This window comes from Aythya marila (assembly GCF_965140915.1).
Source record: "Aythya marila genome assembly, chromosome: W".
Lineage (NCBI taxonomy): Eukaryota > Metazoa > Chordata > Aves > Anseriformes > Anatidae > Aythya > Aythya marila.
The window spans coordinates 7,118,918-7,140,325 of record NC_139081.1 but is presented as its reverse complement, the minus strand read 5'-3'; the positions used below and the strand labels follow the sequence as shown (position 1 = coordinate 7,140,325).

Below are 21,408 nucleotides of genomic sequence, written 5' to 3'. Positions count from 1 at the left end.
ATGGCTATACTTGGGATGGAAAATATCAGACTCTACTATTTGTCCCCAGAAAGGTGATATAACTATGGTGTTACATAATTTGATAAATGTACAAATGTTCCTGGATAATATTCAGTGGGGTTGCCACATTGTAGGGATTACTAATAACAACTTAGCTATATTACTACCTTCATTACGGTGCAGGAGTGCAGAGCAGCAGATTACACTAACAAATGACCACCGGCAGTCTCCTTCACAAATAGCTTCTAAGGTTGCGGCCGGCACTGCTTGCAGATGTATAGCAGATGTTGCACTCTCTTTCCTAATTAGTGATCATGTGTCTTTTCCATTTGCAGTGATTGGTCAGTGGCAAAAAGAAAAGGGGGAGAGTAAGGGGGCGACAAAGACAGAAATGGTACCAGGAGGATGCCACTGACACTAACAGCACGGGTAATAGGAGTAGTATAAATGACACAGGTGATGGCAAGGGTGAAATGATAGGTAAGTATTTTCGCGTTCTGGAATGGATTTTCCTACAGATTCAGCCTAAAACGAGTGTTCCATATTCTCCCAAGGGCCAAGTGATGGTTGAATGATCACACCAGGTTTTAAAGGAACAATTAGTGAGATTAAAAGAGATCAAGAACATCGATGAGCGATTGTCCGAGGCATTGGGTGTCTTGAATCACTTATGTTTGACTGGTGACCAAGAAGACCCTCCTGCGAGTATTCATTTTCAAACAATAAATAGAGCAGCACCAAATGTGTTACCACAAATAAGGATGAATTACCGAGATCCTGCTACAGGAACTTGGAAAGGGCCATACGAGTACAGAAATACAAATAACACCTGTGATTAAGATGACACTGATAGGCAGGGTTTAGGGGCTTATGGCACGGAGACAAGGGTAACAACTATAGCATTTGGAACAATCGTTCAGCTATGGCCTTACCTCCTGATTTTTTTATGATTTGCAGGGATAGGACCTGGCAAGGTATCCCTGCAAATGCTATTGGAGGTCCATGTTACTTAGATAAACTCACTATATTTGCTCCTAGCTTGTCACAGTTGCGTGAGATCATCAGACATAAATGGGCATTGCTCACACCGGATTGCAATGATAATGTTGAATTGCTTGGTGTTGCAGCTAGAGCGGCACTGGCAATTTTCGTGCCAGGAGTGGCATCTGTGGCCACACTTAACAACTTAGAAAAATTGGCATGCTGGGCCGAGAAGCAAGCCAATGCCACGACAGAGATACTTGAAGAGATGTTACCAGATCAAAATAGTCTGCAACATGGGCTCTTACAGGATCGAGCTGCTATTGACTTCTTGCTTTTGACTCAAGGGCATGGGTGTGAGGACTTTGAGGGAATGTGCTGTTTGAACCTTTCTGATCATAGCGAGTCAATTCACAAATCCATTACTTTCCTGAAAGAGCACATGAGAAAGATTCAATATGATATCAGTCCTTTCTATCAATGGCTCACTGATTTGTTTGAAACGATGCATAGATGGTTACTGGGATTAATCAAAGAGGGATTAAGGGTTCTGTTTGTTGTGGTGTTAATCATCATTGCGTATTGTATTGTAATAAATGTGGTTAAAGGGTTACTTGCAAAACTGTTAATTCAGGCTTGGTTTGCTCAAAAAGAAAAAGGGGGAATTCTTGGGGGATTTTTGAAACAGCAAAGATCCCATGGCTTGCTGCAGCTGAGCAAACCAAGCTACCAGGACAACTATGAAAACTTCCCATAACATTGTTCCCACATCACCCAACTGAGGAATTTAGAAAAATATTGTTGCCAGCAGCTGACTTCAAGGACAAAATCTACGTGACTGCTAATCACAAGGGGGTTGTTTTCTTGCAGTTGTTTGTCTGAGTGCTTTTGACCAATAATTTTGTGCGAGACACTATCCGCCCCTGTTAAATTTAAAGTCAGGCTATTCGGGTAATAAATGGAGCATGATCTGACCATACTAGTGTCTGTCGTGTTTTCGGCCATTCTTCCTGAAACACTTAATGCCTTCTTTGCCTCAGTCTTTAGCAGCAAAACCAGTTGCTCTCTGGATACCCAGTACCCTGAGCTGGTGGAAGGGGATGGGGTGCCGAATGTGGCCCTCACTATCCATGAGAAAATGGTTGGCAACCTGCTACGGCACTTAGATGCGTGCAAGTCGATGGGGCCAGATGGGATCCACCCGAGGATACTGAGAGAAATGGCGGAGGAGCTGTCCAAGCTGCTTTCCATCATTTATCAACAGTCCTGGCTATCGGGGGAGGTCCCAGTTGACTGGCAGCTAGCAAACGTGAAGCCCATCTACAAGAAGGGCCGGAGGGCAGACCCGGGGAACTATAGGCCTGTCAGTTTAACCTCAGTGCCAGGGAAGCTCATGGAGCAGATTATCTTGAGTGTCATCACATGGCACTTACAGGGCAACTAGGTGATCAGGCCCAGTCAGCATGGGTTTATGAAAGGCAGGTCCTGCTTGACGAACCTGATCTCCTTCTGTGACAAAGTGACACGCTTGGTGGATGAGGGAAAGGCTGTGGATGTGGTCTACCTTGAGCTGCCTGGCAGAGAAGGACCTGGGAGTATTGGTTGATAGTCGGCTGAATACGAGCCAGCAGTGTGCTCAGGTGGCCAAGAAGGCCAACAGCATCCTGGCTTGCATAAGAAGCAGTGTGGCCAGCTGGTCTAGGGAAGTGATTCTCCCTCTGTACTCGGCTCTGGCGAGGCCTCACCTCGAGTACTGTGTTCACTTTTGGGCCCCTCGCTACAAGAAGGACATCGAGGTGCTCGAAAGAGTCCAGAGAAGGGCAACAAGGCTGGTGAGAGGTCTGAAGAACAAGTCTTACAAAAGTGGCTGAGGGAGCTGGGATTGTTCAGCCTGGAGAAGAGAAGGCTCAGGGGCAACCTTATCGCTCTTTATAAGTACATTAAAGGAGGCTGTAGCGAGGTGGGGGTTGGTCTATTCTCCCATGTGCCTGGTGACAAGACAAGGGAGAACGGGCTAAAGTTGCGCCAGGGGAGTTTTAGGTTGGATATTAGGAAGAACTTCTTTACTGAGAGGGTTGTTAGGCATTGGAATGGGCTGCCCAGGGAAGTGGTGGAGTCACCATCCCTGGAGGTCTTTAAAAGACGTTTAGATGTTGAACTTAGCGATATGGTTTAGTGGAGGACTGTTAGTGTTAGGTCAGAGGTTGGACTCGATGATCTTGAGGTCTCTTCCAACCTAGACAATTCTGTGATTCTGTGATTCTGTGAAGTCATTGCTAGGCTACTCTCTATCTTCTTTGGTAAGTCATGGGCATCGGGAGAGGTGCCTGAGGACTGGAGGCCTCCGGTCACTCTGGTCTTCAGAAAGGGCAAGAAAGAGGACCCAGGTAACTATAGACCGGTCAGCCTCTCATCCATCCCTGCTAAGGTGATGAAACAATTTATCCTTGGCGTTGTCTCCAGTCATATCAAAGATAAAAGGGTCATTAGGGGCAGTCAACATGGCTTCACCAAGGGGAAGTCATACTTGACCAACCTGATAGCCTTTTATGAGGATATAACTGGGTGGATAGATGATGGAAAGGCGGTGGATGTGGTCTATCTTGATTTCAGTAAAGCCTTTGACACCGTCTCCCACAACATCCTCGCAGCTAAACTGAGGAAGTGTGGTCTGGAAGATCGGGTAGTGAGGTGGACTGTGAACTAGCTGAAGGAAAGAAGCCAGAGAGTTGTGGTTAATGGGACAGTCGAGTTGGAGGCCTGTATCTAGTGGAGTCCCTCAAGGGTCAGTACTGGGATCAGTGTTGTTTAATATATTCATCAGTGACTTGGATGAGGCAATGGAGTGTGCCATCAGCAAGTTTGCCGATGACAATAAAGTGGGAGGAGTCGCTGACATGCCGAAAGGCTGTGCTGCCATCCAGCGGGACCTCAACAGGTTGGAGAATTGGGCGGGGAGAAACTTAATGAAAAATAATAAGGGCAAGTGTAGAGTCCTGCATCTGGGCAAGAACAACTCCAGGCACCGGTATAAGTTGGGGACTGCCCTGCTGGAAAGCAGTGAAGGGGAGAGGGACCTGGGGGTCCTGGTGGACAGCCGGATGACCATGAGCCAGCACTGTGCCCTTGTGGCCAAGAAGGCCAATGGCATCCCGGGGTGTATCAGAAGAGGTGTGTATTACTAGGTCAGGAGAGGTTCTCCTCCCCCTCTACTCTGCCCTAGTGAGACTGCATCTGGAATATTGCGTCCAGTTCTGGGCCCCTCAGTTCAAGAAGGACAGGGAACTCCTTGAGAGAGTCCAGCTCAGAGCAACAAGGATGATTAAGGGAGTGGAGCATCTCCCTTACAAGGAAAGGCTGAGGGAGCTGGGTCTCTTTAGCTTGGAGGAGACTGAGGGGTGACCTTATTAATGTTTATAAATATGTAAAGGGTGAGTGTCATGAGGATAGAGCCAGGCCTATTCTCCCACATGCCTGGTGAGAGGATGAGGGGGAATGGGCTAAAGTTGCACCAGGGGAGTTTTAGGTTGGATATTAGGAAGAACTTCTTTACTGAGAGGGTTGTTAGGCATTGGAATGGGCTGCCCAGGGAAGTGGTGGAGTCACCATCCCTGGTGGTCTTTAAAAGAAGTTTAGATGTTGAACTTAGTGATATGGTTTAGTGAAGGACTTGTTAGTGTTAGGTCAGAGGTTGGACTCGATGATCTTGAGGTCTCTTCCAACCTAGACAATTCTGTCATTCTGTGATTCTGTAATCTTTGTGCCTCTCCTCTGGACTCACTCTAAGAGGTCCACATCTTTCTTGTTCTGGGGGCCACAAACCTGGATGCAGTACTCCACATGGTGCTTCACAAGGGCAGAGTAGAGGGGGACAATCACCTCTCTCTCCTTGCTAGCCACTTTTCTTGTGATGGTGCCCAGGATGCACTTCGCCTTCTGGGCTGCAAGCGCACACTGCTGGCTCATGTCGACCTTTTTGTCCACCAGAACCCCCAAGTCCTTCTCTGCAGGGCTGCTTTCAATGAGTTCTTCACCCAGTCTGTACCCTTGTCTGGGATTGCCCCAACCCAGGTGTAGCACCCTGCACTTGGACTTGTTGAACCTCATTCGGTTCACATGGGCCCACTTCTCTACTCTGTCCAGGTCCCTTTGAGTGGCAACTCTTCCTTCTTTGGTATTAACTGTACCACTCAGCTTAGTGTCACTTACAAACTTGCTGAGGGTGCACTCAGTCCTATTGTCTATGTCACTGATGATATTGAAAAGCACTGGTCCCAAGACAGACCCCTGAGGGACACTGCTCATCACAGTCCTTCTTTTGGACATAGAGCCCTTGACCACCACTCCCTGGGTGTGGCCATTCCAAAGCCATATCTTTCCAATTTAGAGATTAGGATGTCGTGTTGGACTGTGTCAAAAGCCTTACAGAAGTCTAAGTAGATGACATTGGTCAGTCTTCCCTTGTCAACTGATGCAGTCATTCCATCATAGAAGGCCGCCAGACTGATCAGGCATGATTTGCCCTTGGTAACGCCATGTTGGTGTCCTGGATCATATCTTTGTCCTTCATGTGCATTCACATTGCCTCCAGGAGGATCTTTTTTTATGATGTTCCCAGGCACAGAGGTGAGGCTCACCGGTCTGTAGTTCCCCAGGTCCTCCTTTCTACCCTTTTGAAAAATGGGAGCAATGTTTCCCTTTTTCCAATCACCAGGGACTTCTCCTGACTGCCATGATTTTTCATATATGATGGAGAGAGGCTTGGCAACTACATCAGTCAATTACCTCAGGACCCTGGGATGCATGTCATCAGAGCCCATAGACTTACACCTGTTTAGTTTAGGTGGTCTTGAACCTGCTCTTCACTTACAGTGGGTGGGACTTTGCTCCCCCAGCCTCCATCTATGGGTTCAGGGAAATACAATACAGCCCAGAGGAAGCAGTCTAGGAGGTTCCTGGAATGCGTGTGTGAGAAACTAAGTTGTGTTTTTGCTGTAGAGAACTAATTTTCTGTATTCAAAGGTAGCTGTGTAGTCATAACAAGGAGAAATGCTAAGTAGTTAAGTGGACAGTAGAAGGCCTCACTGTTCCAAAATAAGGTAGAAGCTTGAGAAAAACAGGATGAGCAGTGTGAGAACAGTAAAACAAAGATCAGAAGTTCTGAAAACACAAGAAAGGAGAAAAAAAAAGTTGTAGTTGTTAAGTTGCGTCAGGAGGTCCCAAACTTGCTCTTCACTTACAGTGGGAGGGACTATGCTCCCCCAGCCCCTGCCTAGAGGTTCAAGGACTCGAGAGATGTGGGAAGCCTGAAGATTAGTGAAGACCGAAGCAAAGAAGTTTTTAAGTACCTCTGCCTTCTCCACATCTGTTGTTACCAGTTCTCTGTCTTCATTTGTCAGACACGGTACGCTCTCCTTAGTCTTTCTTTTCTGAACAATGTACCTGTAGAACCCCTTCTTGTTATTCTTTGCATCCCCCACCAAGTTTACTTCTGTCAGTTCCTTGGCTTTCCTGATCCCATCAGTGCACATCCAGACAGCATTTCTGTATTCTTCTCACGTATAAATGTTTGTTGATTATCACTCTAGGATTTCTGCTATATTAAGAATGAAATCCCAATAGACGTTGTATTCCTGCCATTGTCCTCACAGGATAGAGACAGTTATTGTAATATAGTAGCATTTCTTTATTAAGCACTGAAGGAACCATGCATGTTTTTGTACACTACTGTGTTTTCATAATGACTTACCTTCATAGTGTGTATACTGGGGAATGAAGTATAAGTTTTCCAATCTGTCCTTAATGGTGGGAGTTGAATATTGTTTTAATGTGTTTATTTTTCCAGGCTGTTACTCAAAGATCATAATTCCATGTACAACAGCCACAAGTATTATAAACTACCTCCTATAGATTAAGAACAGCAGAGAAGGCAGCAGCAGCAGCAGTTGGTTGCTGGGTGCTGAGAAGAGTGTGAGGCTCCTGAGGTCCCAGGGGGTGTCTGACAGGGTTTCTGAGCCACGACACTCTCGGGTTCTGTGTGCTCTGTGTGTGGAGGCACTGGAAAACAGGCAACCAGTCTTGCGAAAAGGCCGGGAAAGAAGTGGGTGAAGCTGGATGGTCACATGGCCAGTTCAATCTGTGGAAAGTATGTCATGGTTTAACCCAGAAGGCAGCTAAGCACCATGCAGCCGTTCACTCACTCCCCCCACTGTGGGATGAGGGACGGAATCGAAAAAAAAAAAAAAAAAGGTTAAAAACTCATGTGTTGAGATAAAGACAGTTTAATAGCATAGAAAATGAAGGGAAAATAATAATCATCATGATAAAAGAAAATACATCATACAAAACAAGTGATGTACAATACAATTGCTGACCACATGCTGACCAATGCCCAGTCATACCCTGAACAGCACTCTCCCCCCAAGCCAACTCCCCTCATTTTTATTGTTCAGCATGATGTCATATGGTCCCCTCCCAGCTTCTTGTGCACTCAGTCTCCTTGCTGAGAGGGAGATATGAAAAACTGAAAAGTCCTCGACTCAGTGTAGCACACCTTAGCAACAATTAAAACATCACTGTGTTATCAGCATTCTTCTCATCCTAAATCCAAAACACAGCACCACACCAGCTAATAGGAAGAAAATTAACTCTGTCCCAGCTGAAACCAGGACAATATCCACCCCTTATACCATACCCTCTACATCATGCTCAGGTCCCACGCTTTCCAATACATGCCAATTAATATCCACCACCTTTCCTGTCTTTGATATATAAACACAGATACCATTCCCTTAGTCTATGGGCCATCCCTCTAAAAAGTCTGTTGAGTTTATTTAGTATATGACTTTGGGCTACATATGTCATCGCAGTCCTTCAGGGCAGGAGAGATTGTGTGTGGTGTTGGATTGTTGCATGCTGAAGCCAGCTACGGTTCCATCACCACTGCGCTTGCCTGGTTCTGTCAAAATTCATTTTTTATTAATCTGGGTCATTCTTACAGTAATACCATTGATATGGCAATATATAGCAACAGTAGTAGTGATGACATACAGTATTCTATAGCAATTACATGATAAAACTCAAATCATGGACAATTCCCACCAAAAATCAAATCTCCTTGAGGTACACATTGGACTTTCCTTCCGCTTTACCCACTAAATGTACTAAAGTCCTTGAGCTAAAGCAATCCCATGGATGGATTTGCCTTTGTCTGAGGCAGTAATAACCCAAACTGTCTTCCCCAGCATGTTCTTTCTGTGTACTACATGATCTTAATCCCTTTCTATAGTAGGTAAAAGATTTGATTGGGCAGGGCTAGTTTGGTTGACAGATCCCCTAGCATTGACTAACCAGGTGGCCTTTGCCAAATGTGTATCCCAATGTTTGAATGTCCCAACACACACTCCTTCAGTGTAGTCTTTAACAGTCCATTATATTGCTTGATTTTCCCACAGGCTGGTGCATGATAGGGGATGTGATATACACACTCAATACCATGTTCTTTGGCCCAAGTGTCTATAAGTTTTTTTCAGAAATGGGTCCCATTTGTCTGATTCAATTCTTTCTGCGGTGCCCTGTCGACATAAGACTTGCTTTTCAAGGCCCAGGATAGTGTTCCGGGCGGTGACATGGGGCACAGGATATGTTTCCAGCTATCTGGTGGTTGCTTCCACCATTGGAAGTACGTGGCACTTGCCGTTGCGGGTTTGAGAGAGTGTGAGTATACTCAATCTGCCAAGCCTCCCTATATTTATATTTCAGCCATTGTCCACCGTACCAGAGAGGCTTCAGACTTTGAACTGTTCAGGACACTGGTAGGGAGGTCCCTTGGGAGTCAGTCCTGAAGGGCAGGAAGCCTGTACGCTCTTCACGAAGGAAGACTTAAAATTGCGGGAGCAGGCTGTCCCTGCGTGCCGTAAAATGAGCCAATGAAACGGGACTACTGAGGAAAAGGCTGAAATTTTAATGCCTTCTTTATATCTGTCTTTACTAGCCAGACCAGTGTCATGGTTTAACCTGGCCGGCAGCTAAACACCACACAGCCGTTCGCTCACCCTCCCCCCTCCCTCTCTGGGATGGGGGAGAGAAATGGGAAAGTGAAGCCCGTGAGTTGAGATAAAGACAGTTTATTAAGACAGGATAATAATAATAATAATTATTATTATTATTATTATAGTACTATTAATAATAATGTGTGCGAAACAAGCAATGCAGAATACAATTGCTCACCACCCGCTGACCGATGCCCAGCCTAACCCTGAGCAGTCCAGCCCCCCTCCCCCGGCTAGCCACCCCTATATATTGTTTAGCATGATGTCAGATGGTATGGAATACCCCTTTGGCCAGTTTGGGTCAGCTGTCCTGGGTCCGTCCCCTCCCAGCTCTTGCTGCACCCCCAGCCTGCCCGTTGGCAGGACAGAGCAAGAAGCTGAGACGTCCTTGGCTTCGTGTAAGCACTGCTCTGCAACAATTAAAACATCGGCGTGTTATCAGCGCTCTTCTCATCCTAAGCCAAAACATAGCATTCTACCAGCTACTAGGAAGAAAATTAACTCTGTCCTAACTGAAACCAGGACAACCAGTTATCCACAGGGTACTCAGCCTCCTGAAGTGGAAGTCTGGGACAGGGAGCAAAAGAACGCCCCCCCCCCCGCAGCCATCATCCTCCATACCAAAGAGGCTTTAACCACTTGGCTTGCTTGTTTGCAGCACATGTTTCACAATCATGAATAACCTGTGCTATAGTGTCTATGGTCAGGTCCACCCCTTGATCACGCGCCCATCTCTATGTTGCATCCCTGTCTTGATGGCCTGAGGTGTCTTGGGCCCATCGAGCTACAGATAATTCACCTTTATGTTGCCAGTGCAGGTCCACCTGAGCCACTTCAATCTTAGCAGCCTGATCCACCTGCTGGTTGTTTTAATGTTCTTCAGTAGCCCGATTCTTGGGCTCATGAGCATCTACGTGGCGTACCTTTACAGCCAGGTTCTCCACCCAGGCAGCAATATCTTGCCACAATGCAGCAGCCCAGATGGGTTTGCCCCTACGCTGCCAGTTGCTCTGCTTCCATTGCTGTAACCACCCCCACAGGGCATTTGCCCTGAATCAGTGTAGAGATAGAGAACTGGCCACTTTTCTCGTTCAGCAATGTCTAAAGCCAGCTGGATGGCCTTCACTTCTGCAAACTGACTTGATTCACTTTCTCCCTCAGCAGCTTCTGCAACTCGTCGTGTAGGACTCCATACAGCAGCCTTCCATCTCTGATGCTTCCCCACAATACGACAGGACCCATCAGTGAACAGGGCATATTTCTTCTCATTCTCTGGTAACTGGTTGTACAGTGGGGCTTCTTCAGCACAAGCCACCTCCTCTGATGATGATATCCCAAAATATTTGCCTTCTGGCCAGTCCATAATAATTTCCAAGATTCTTGGGTGACTGGGGTTTCCTATTCGAGCCCGCTGAGTAATCAGTGCAACCCACTTGCTCCAGGTAGCATCAGTTGCATGATGTGTAGAGGGGACCCTTCCCTTGAACATCCAGCCTAGTACTGGCAGACAGGGTGCCAGGAGAAGCTGTGCTTCAGTACCGACCATCTCCGAAGCAGATTGAACTCCTTCATATGCTGCCAATATCTCTTTTTCTGTTGGAGTGTAGCGGGCCTCAGATCTTCTGTATCCCCGACTCCAAAACCCCAGGGGTCGACCTCGAGTTTCCCCAGGTTCTTTCTGCCAGAGGCTCCAGGTGGGGCCATTCTCCCCGGCTGTGGTGTAGAGCACATTCTTTACATCTGGTCCTGTTCGGACTGGCCCAAGGGCTACTGCATGAACTATCTCCCCTTTAATTTGTTCAAAATCTTATCATTCCTCGGGTCTCCATTCGAAATCATTCTTCTTACAGGTTACTTGGTAGAGCCAGCTTAAAATCAGACTGTAATTTGCAATGTGCATTCTCCAGAACCCCATGAAACTTAAGAAAGTTTGTGTTTCCTTTTTTGCTAGTTGGTGGAGACATAGCTGTTATTTTGTTGATCACATCCATTCGGATTTGATGACATCCATCTTGCCATTTTATTCATAAAAAACAGATCTCCTGTGAAAGTCCTTTGACCGTATCTTAATTTAATGGCAAAACCAGCCTTCAAAAGGATTTAGGCTATTTTCTTCCCTTTCACAAAAACTTTCTCTGCTGTGTCACCCCACACTACAATGTCACTGATATACTGCAGGTGTTCAGGAGTGTCCTCTCTGTTCCAGCGCAGACTAGATCAGTCCATGGCAAATGGTAGGGCTGTTTTTCCACCCCTGGGGCAGTTGATTCCCAGTGTACTGGACACTCCTCCAAGTAAAAGCAAACTGGCCTGCACTCTGCTGCTAAAGAGATGTATAAAAATCCATTAGCAATATCAGTTGTGGCGTACCACTTGGCTGCTTTCGATTCCAGTTCATAGTGTAGTTCTAGCATGTCCAGCACGGCAGTACTCAACAGTGGCATGACTTCGTTCAGGCCACGATAGTCCACTGTTAGTCTCTACTCACCCTTAAACTTTCGCACTGGCCATATGGGACTACTGAAAGGCAAATGAGTCTTGCTGATCACTCCTCAGATCTCCAATTGACAAATTAGCTTATGGATGGGAATTAGGGAGTCTCGGTTGGTGTGATATTGCTGCCGGTGCACAGTTGTGGTAGCAATTGGCACTTGCTGTTCTTCGATCCTCAGCAACCCCACAACAGAAGGGTCCTCTGAGAGACTGGGCAAGGTAGACAATTGTTTAATGCCCTCTGTCTCTAAGGAAGCTACATGTATGCCAAAAGCCCACCAGAACCCTTTTGCATCCTTGAAATATCCTCTTCTAAGTCTATGCCAAGGATACATGGAGCATCCGGGCCAGTCACAATGTGGTGCTTTTCCCACTCATTCCCAGTCAGACTCACTTCAGCCTCCAATACAGTCAACTGCTGAGATCCCCCCGTCACTCCACAAATACAGATGGGCTCTGGCCCTTTATAGCTCGATGGCATTAGAGTACATTGTGCACCGGTGTCTACTAAAGCCTTATACTTCTGTGCGTCTGACGTGCCAGGCCATCGAATCCACACAGTCCAATAAACTTGATTGTCCCTTTCTTCCCCCTGGCTGGAGGCAGGGCCCCCCTAATCCTGGTCAGAATTTTCTTCGTTTCTGTGTTTAAAGGACTGCCTGCTGGAAGTTGGAGCAGCAAACTTTTCAGAAAATCCCTGTTTCCCAATTGTTTTCTTTTGCAACTCACGTGCAAAAAAAAAAAACCTCACGTGCCTCTAGGGTTGCGGTAGATTTTCCATCCCATTTTCTCATGTCCTCTCCATGGTCTCGTAAAACCACAGGGTGGCACGGGGTGTGTACCCACTATATCGTCTTCCTTGACCAGAAGGACACTTAATCCTAATAGCTGAGAGACTGGTTCGTAAAGGTGGGGAGGAAGATAAATTCTCTCTAAGTTGGTTTGAAATTTCAGAAAGTTTCTCCAAAGTATTCTCTTTTACTTGTTGTAACTCTTGAAAGAGATTTTCCACAACCAAGACGCAGGTCTGTAGTGAAGAGGAGAGACTTTCTTCGTACTGCTGGAGTTGTTTAGCCAGTTCATCTGCTGTGGGTTCCTCATGGTCTTTCGAGGCCATTACTGCCAATGAGCTGGCATATGATGACGGTTCACTCTGTACAAACTTCTGCCACATGGGTCATGTACACTTGACTTCGTTCGGATCTTTAGATAGCTGTTTGTTGTCTAGGTCATCATAAATCACCTCCAACATGGCTAATTCCCTTCTCCATGGTGGTCCATTTTCCTGATGACATCCAAGATCTTCCTTGAAGGGATACCTTTCCTTCACGTCTGAAAGGAAACGCCTCCAGAGGGTGAAGATTTGTGCTCCATTTCCAATTGCTTTGTCAATGTCCGTGTCCCTAGAAAGGGATCCCAACTGCCTGGCTTCCCTGCCCTCTAATTCTAGACTATTCACTCTGGTATCCCAGCACCGGAGCAGTCAGGTGAAAGGTGCTCACCTGGACAACAACCAAAATCCTTTTGTATAACTCATAGCTCATGCTGGGATAGGCCTCAAATAGTTATTGATGATCTTATGATATCTTCCTCTTCTCGTTTCTGTTTTGGCCCAGCCACTGCAGAATAGCCTATCTCATCATCTTTTTCTTCCCCTGTCTGAGTAGGAGTTCCTCTTCTTTCTAAATGACCTGACTTCCCCATCCATTGTTTCATCTTGGTTACAGGGGCAACTTGCACTGCTACAGTCTACTTCCCTGACCCAGCCGAAAGGCCTGTCACAGGGGTTGGAAGAGCCGCAGGGCCCCTCACAGGGGTTGGAACGACCGATGGGTCCGACACAAGGGTTGGAGTGACCGCAGTGGCTGGAGTGGTTGCAGGGATTGGAGTGGCTGCAGAGGCTGGAGTGGCTGCAGGGGTTAGAGTGACCGTTGGGCCACAGGGTCTGTCACTAGGGTTATAGTGGCATCGATTGCAGCTCGATAGGCATAGGCCAGACCCCAGGACGTTGCAGTGATTTGTGTATCTCTGGTATTGCCAGAGTGATGACACCCCTTTTTCAAGCATTCTACCAGTTTTTTAGGATTTTGCAGTTGTTCAGGGGTGAATTTCCAAAGCACTGGAGGTGTCCACTGCTCTAGAAACCTGCCCATATCCTCCCACACTCCCTGACACTCACAACTGTCCTGCCTCAGGACAGATCTCTGGATGGCATTCCTATGTAGTTGTTTGATCTTAAACAAAACCTGAAGCGCATTCAGGAGACATAACAATAACAACATGCTGGTGTGAACATCCCAAGGATATTCGAAATCTTGAAGAACTATCGTAACTAGCCCGGAGGAGAAGAGGGGGGTGAAGGAAAAAGGGAGAGTGAACAAGTGGGAAAAAATATCTCCCTCGTCCCCTCCATAGATTGTCTCCCTCAAGATAAAAGGGTAAAAGGTGTAATTGTTAACAGTTTCTGAGATATGGTTTCTGAAGTACAGTCGATGACAGTGCTGAGTACAAATACAAGGTTAGTCTCATGACCAGCAATTTTATCATATCATAAGCCAGTGTTACACCGCACAGTAAAATAATAATCTTCAACCAGCACCCGGAAAGGATAAACAGCACGACTGGGAGCACATACAGTAAGTAATATTCCATATAACTCAATTTGGAAAACAGGCACAGCAGACCTGAGATCAAAGCAATCAACACTGTGACTAGCAACTATTAAGCAAATTGAATACTTATACCAATTTTGGTTTAACACACTCTGGTCAGATCTGTCATTATCAAAACCCTTCGCACCCCATGTTGGGCACCAAAAGGACTGTTGTGGTTTAACCCAGCCGGCAGCTAAGCATCACACAGCCGTTTGCTCACCCTCCCCCCTCCCTCTCTAGGATGAGACAGAGAATTAGAAAGAAATGAAAGCCTCTGGATTGAGATAAAAACAGTTTATTAGGACAGAAAATAAAAGAAAATGATAATAATAATAATGATACTACTACTAATAATAATGTGTACAAACAAGTGATGCACAATGCAATTGCTCACCACCTGCTGATGGATGCCCAGCCTATCCCTGAGCAGCTGGTCCCCCCACCCTGGCTAGCCACCCCTATATATTGTTCAGCATGACGTCAGATGGTATGGAATACCCCAATATAAGCCTACGTTTGAAAAATATACTATTTGAATGTTTATAAATTATACTGACAAACAGTAATCATCCATACATTTTGCAGATCTTGTACAAGATCTTCAATATTAAAAGTAACCACTGAGAAATGCTGTTACAGCAGCTATTTCCTATTCTATTCCCTGTATTTTTTAACTCAAATGAGCACAATGTAAATTAAAACTACACAAAACAGAGGCAAAACCTGACTGTGTTTCTCAGACAAATTATTCCTTTTAGTACACCACAAGTATTCATAGCCTGTGGACTGTTACTTGAATTCAATGTTTTTGTTACTCTGAACAGGACATTCCAAAGTGAAATTGAAGTCAAAAGCAAGACACTGAGGAAGTATGCTACATTAACATGCTTTAAAGAATAGAAAATTTAAAAAAGTGTAAAGAACAGACTACCAGAAGTCTTACTGAACAGGTGAAAAATTCAGTTCTGTTTTGCTCCCCCTGCCCCTTTCAGGGAGCCACTTAAGTCAACCTACCCACTGCATCCTCCAAATACTTTATGGGATTATCTAGCCTTTTTAGCTAACCCTTCACGTATTTTACAACATCAGTCCCAACCTCTGAAAACAATACCCCACACCTAAAAAGATTAACAGCATACTTAAGAAATAAATGTGCTTACTATTCTTGAATCAGAGAATGGATTGTACTCATCTAGTCCTGGAAGAACATTTCTTGTCACTTGTGTAACAGAAGGATCCTAGAAAAAAAAAAAAAAACAAAAAAACAGTTCTGTAAATGTATGCACATGTATAGAAGCAACAAATCAACGCTTACTTTCCTCTATCCTTCGAATACAAGGGTACAATATTGAAAGGAAATTGATAAAAAAAAAAAAAGGGATCAATACGTGGCTCCAAGGCTGGTGTCAATGGCAGAATTGACACCAGTTTCTTGACCGTGGAATGGTCTACTGTGGTGGTTTTACTTATCTGGGCAGCTGAGCTGCACCACAACCACTCTCTCACTCCCCCTCCTCAAAGGGAAAGCGGGAGAAAATATGATACAAAGGGCTCAAGGGTTGGGATAAGGACAGGGAGATCATTCAACAATTATCATCATGGACAAAACAGACTCAGCATAGGAAGATTAATGAAATTTATTACCTATTACTAACAAGCTAGAGCACAGAGAGACAAGAAAAAAAAAAAAAAAACTAAAAACACTTTCCCCCCATCTACCCTCTTCTATGTCCTCCCCCTGAGCAGAGCAGGGAATGTGGGTTATGGTCAGTTCATAACACTTAGTCTCTACTGCTCCTTCACGGTCACTCTCTTCCCCTGCTCCAGGATGGAGCCTCTCCCACAGGATGCAGTCTTTCCCAAACTGGTCTTACGTGGGCTTCCCCCAGGAAGGGGGAAGCTCTTCAAGAACTGCTCCAAATACCGGTCCATACCGCAGGCTCCATCTGTCAGGACCAAACTACTCCAACATGGGTCCCCCACAGGCAACAGCTCCTGCCAGATCACCTGCTCCAGCATGGGCTCCTCTCCACAAGCTACAGGTCCAGACTGGAGTCTGCTCCAGCAGGGGCTTTCCATGGGCTGCAGCGTGGAAATCTGTTCCACCATGGTACACCATGGGCTGTACCTCCTCTCCCTCCTTGTTCACTGACCTTGTTGTCTGCAGGGCTGTTTCCCACTCATTACTCTCCCAGCTGCTGTTGCACAACATTTTTTTTCCCTTTCTTAAATATGAGCTCACATAGACACAAACAACATTGCTTATTGGCTTGGCTCTGGGCAGCAGCAGGTCCCTTTGTAGCTGGCTGAAACTGGCCCTTATCAAACATAGACTCTTCTCACAGAGGCTGATGAGATGTACCTTTCTCAGAGGAGGGAAAAAGGATTTCTGCACAGTAGTTAGTAGGGCTGGCATCCCTTCCTTCTCTTCTATCAACCACACTACTCAACTTCATGTCATCTGCAAATCTGCTGAGGGTGCACTTGATCCAACTGTCTATGTCATTGATACATAGGTGAGGCTCACCAGTCTGTAGTTTCCCTGGTCCTCCTTTCTACCCTTTTTAAAAATGGGAGCAAAGTTTCGCTTTTTCCAGCCACTATGGACTTCCTTCAGGACCCTGGGATGCATGTCATCAGGGCCCATAGACTTGTATGTGTTTAGGTTCATCAGGTGGTCTCGAACCTGCTCTTCTCTTACAGTGGGTGGGACTTTGCTCCCTGTGTTGGTCTGAGCTGGAGTCACCTTTTCCCTGCAGCAGCCCGCACAGTGCTGTACTCTGCACTCGTAGCTGGAACAGCACTGATATCACTCCAGTGTTGCGTCTATTGCTGCATAGTGCTGGCACAGCATCAGGACTCCTTCCAAGACCCCAAGAGCCAGCAGACTGGGGGTGGGCAAGTGATGGGGAGGGGGCATTGCCTGGGCAGCTGACCTAAACCAACCAAAGGGATATTCCATAACACATGATGTCACACTCAGCAATAAAAAGGGGGGCTCTCATGGGGAAGGGGGCTGTTCCTCCTGAACAACCACTATGCATTTTGAGGCCCTGCTTCCCAGGAATTGGCCGAACACCGCTCGTTGATGGTGTCGTGGTTCCACTCGAGTGGGCAGCCAAGCTCCACCACAGCCGCTCTCTCACTCCCCCTCCTCAAAGAGGAATGGGGAGAAAATATGTGAAAAGGGCTCAAGGGTTGAGATAAGGACGAGAAAATCACACAATAATTATTGTAACGGGCAAAACAGACTCGGCATAAGGAGATAGTAAGATTTATTGCCTATTACTAACAAGCTAGAGAAGTGAGAAAACAAAGGAAAAAAAAAAAACAAAAGCACCTTCCCCCCCATCCACCCTCTTCTACCTCCTCCCCCCGAGCAGCGCAGGGGAACGGGGGAATGGGGGTTATGGTCAGTCTACAGCACTTCTTCTCTGCCGCTCCTTCTCGGTCACTCTCGTCCCCTGTGCTGTGGGGTCCCACCCACGGGATGCAGTCCTTGATGAACTGATCCGGCGTGGGCTTCCCACAGGCAGCAGCTCTTCCAGAACTGCTCCAGATAAGGGTCCATACCACGGGGTCCATCCCTCAGGAGAAAACTGCTCCAACCTGGCTCCCCCACAGGCAGCAGCTCCTGCTAGGTCACCTGCTCCTGCGTGGTCTCCTCTCCACGGGCTACAGGTCCAGCCCGGAATCTTCTCTGGCAGGGGTCTTCCACAGGCGGCAGCCTCCGTCAGTGCAGGGCCACCTGCTCCACCGTGGTCTCCTCCACGGGCTGCAGCATGGAACCCTGCTCCACCGTGGTACTCCATGGGCTGCAGGGGGACATCCTGCTTCACCATGGTCCTCACCACAGGCCGCAGGGGACTTCTGCTCCGGCGCCTGGAGCACCTCTCCCCCTCCTTCTACAGTGACCTTGACACCTGCAAGGCTTTCTCACTCCCTTGACTCTCCCGGCTGCTGTGTGGCGCAGCGTTTTTTTCCCTGTCTTAAATATGCTCTCACAGAGGCGCAAAACAACATCGCTTATTGGCTCAGCTCCGGAAAACAATGGGGCCCTTCCCAAACATGGGGCAGCTTCTAGATCTTTCTCACAGAAACCACCCCTATGGCCCCCTGCTACCAAAACCTTGCCACGTAAACCCACTACAGATGGGAAGTAGAGAATATTTTTTTTTTTCTCTCTCTCTGTGCTTCCGCGTGGACTGATTGTTTCTTTTGTTTCTGTTTTTCCTCCCCATTCCCTTTCCCTTTAATTAAACCTTTCTCATCTCAAACCTCAAGTTCTCTGTGTTGTATTTTCTCCCCCTTCCTCTTTGAGGAGAGGGGGAGTGAGAGAGTGGTTGTGGTGGAGCTCGGCTGCCCACCTGAGTAAAACCACCACACTCCCCCAGCCTCCATCTACGGGTTCAGGGAAATGAAAGACTTGGGAAGCCTAACTGTCAGTGAAGACTGAAGCAAAGAAGTTGTTGAGTACCTCAGCCTTCTCCATGTCTGTAGTTACCAGTTCACCCTTCCCATCCACCAGAGGGGGTGCACTCTCCTTGGCTTTTCTTTTCTGAGCAATTTACCTATAGAATCCCTCCCTGTTATTCTTTGCTTCCTTTGCCAAGCTCATTTCCTCCTGCACAAAATGTTTAGCATGCAGCTAGATTAATACATAATACAGTGGGTGAACAATTAGATGACAGGTCTGGCTCAAAGGGTTATATCAGGCTGGCAGCCAGTCACTAGTGGAGTTCCCCAGGGCTCCATTTTAGGACTGGTCCTCTTCAATGTTTTCATAAACAGCCTCAGTCTTCACCAACAAGTGCTCTAGCCACACCACCCAAGTCACACAAGGCAAAGGCCAGGACTGGGAGAATGAAGAAATGCCCACTGTAGAAGAATGTTATAAATGAAGTCTCAACTCAATCTGAATTTAGTAATATTTATAAAAGGCAAGTAAACAGTGCTGGGTGCGCAGGGAGTCTATGCTCTACCAACACACACACACGAACATCAAACTTTCTAAATATACAGAACATTGCTTTTACATACTAAACACGAGTACGCCCATACATATGTACGCCTATACATATGTACAATCAGAACAAACAATCCTTTAAGTCTATCACTATTAAGGTCCGTGTCTGGGGGAGCATAGTTGGAATTGGTAATCCTTGTTGAAGTGCTCCCTTATCTTCCATGACTTAACAGTTTCCTTTTTCCATTCATTTTCCTGATTACAAACACCAGAGAATTCCAGGGCTAGTTGTGGGAACAATATGTCTTGCTTTAAGTTGTCAAGCAACTCAGCCTTCGGGCCTTATGTATCCTATTCTTCCCAGAATGAAGAAAAACATATCCATCTCCTTTTCAAGGCCAATAGGGCCTGGGTCAAAAGGCACGTCCAGGTCACCAGGGGGCATAACAGCAAAAGCCTTAAAGCAAGATAAATATTACAAAATTCCGATTGAGTTGAGACCTCATTTATAACAAATTGGTGACCCCGACGTGATCTTCTTGGACTTTGGATCTGTGACCGGTAAAGGGAGTGGCCCTTGCCGATAGCAGTGTTAGAGTCCAACAAGATTTCGAACATAAGAGGCAAGTAAGAAACCAAGAGGTCTTCTTTTGTGACCTGTAATTCTGCACGCAAAGACCCGAACGAAGATACCGTTTGGTTGGGTGGAATTCGATTGTGTGACTGTATGTAAGGGTGTAACTGAGACGGAATTTAGTTCTGAAGCTAAGAATTCGTGGGTGGGTTAACCACTTGCAAGACACCTCTAGACACAGGCACAGCCAGCTATTCGGAACCTCTTTAAGGGTTCCAGAGATTCGGAACTTATTTGAAGCTTCCAGGGATTCAGCCAGGGATTTGGAACCTCTTTGAGGATTCCAGGCGTTATATATGGAGTGGTAATTCGTGTCGAGAAAATAGTTGATATTAATAAAGAAGGGGGAGATTTGGGAATGTGTCCATGGGGGTTGGAAAGCCCCATGGTTGAGATAGCATTAGACTCTCAACGACGAGGCCATCAGGAATATAAAAGAGGTTAGAGGGAACAAAGAAGGGTGATTCAGGAGACTCCATGCAGTCTCCGGTTTCTTGTTCTCCAGCTGGTTCTCTTGTTCTCCAGCCATTAGGGCATGGAAGTTGCCAAGTGTTTTCTGTTGTTGTTACATTCAAAGTTGTTTGACCAATGAAAAGTTGTTTTGAAAAGAACTGCTGTGGAGAGAAGGGTATAAGAGGGGAGCCTGCCCTCAAGATAAAAAAGGCAACATGATGAAGTTACATCAATAAAGAAGCAGGAAAAAGGAGTGAAGAGGAACAGGCTGGCAGAATGGAGACCAGGACGGGAACAGGCACTTTGATTGCCTCATGAAGATAGGTTCGGCCAAACTCAGCAATCTGCTCAGAGAAGCTTGTACTGAAAGTCACTGGAAATAGGCGCACTGGAGCTGGAGAGAAGCTCAAGCTGAGAGAAGCGGACCTGTGCACACAACTGCCTTTCGCTGGTAAGCAGTTGTGCATTATGGGGAATCATACGTCCTTAGGAACAAAGACTGTCCTGGTAACCTTACAGCTTATTCTCTTTATTAACAATTGGACAGTTTATGAGCCTGAAATATGGGACCAAACTGAGGTCAAGGTGTGGGACTCTGCAACTAAAACCGACAAGGTTGCAGTGGGATTGCTCGGCACCTGGCGAGCAGTCTCTGAGGCCTTAAAGAGCCCTGTGGGACCACAGTCAGAAACATGTCGTTTTCCAGACAGTGAGGGAGCTGCAGGCTCCTTTACTGATCCGACTGCTACGCCATCGGCCCCTCTGCTGCTACAGCCATTGAAGGATTTTGCTGTTATGCCCCCTATTGACCCGAACGTGCCTTTTGACCTAGGCCTATTGGCCTTGAAAAGGAGATGGATATGCTTTTCTTCGATCCAGGCAGAACGGGATACATAAGGCCTGAAGACCGAGTTGCTTGACAACTTAAAGTGAGACATATTGTTCAAATGGAAGGGAAAATGGAGACTTGTTTGTAGTCAAGAAAAGGAATGGAAAATGACTGTTAAGTCATGGAAAATAAAGGATTGTTTGTTACCTTTTCTGATTGTACATATGTATAGCCATACTCGCGTTTAGTATGTAAAGCAATATTCTATATATTTAGAATGTTTGATGTTTGTGTGTGCGTGTTGGTGGAGCGTAGACTCCCCGCACACCCAGCAATGTTTACTTGCC

At 46.4% G+C, this 21,408-nt stretch overlaps 1 protein-coding gene across 2 annotated transcripts in view; it reads right to left on the bottom strand.

The window, feature by feature from the left end:
• Positions 1-21,408, bottom strand: part of LOC309889566 (secretory carrier-associated membrane protein 1-like) — a gene marked incomplete at its 3' end in the record, with an annotated part of 144,303 nt that overhangs the window by 47,558 nt on the left and 75,337 nt on the right. For both annotated transcript variants that reach the window (XM_082782432.1, XM_082782431.1), the window contains one exon: positions 15,340-15,417. In XM_082782432.1, coding sequence (XP_082638558.1) covers positions 15,340-15,417 — 78 coding nt within the window. The remainder of the gene's footprint in view (positions 1-15,339; positions 15,418-21,408) is intronic.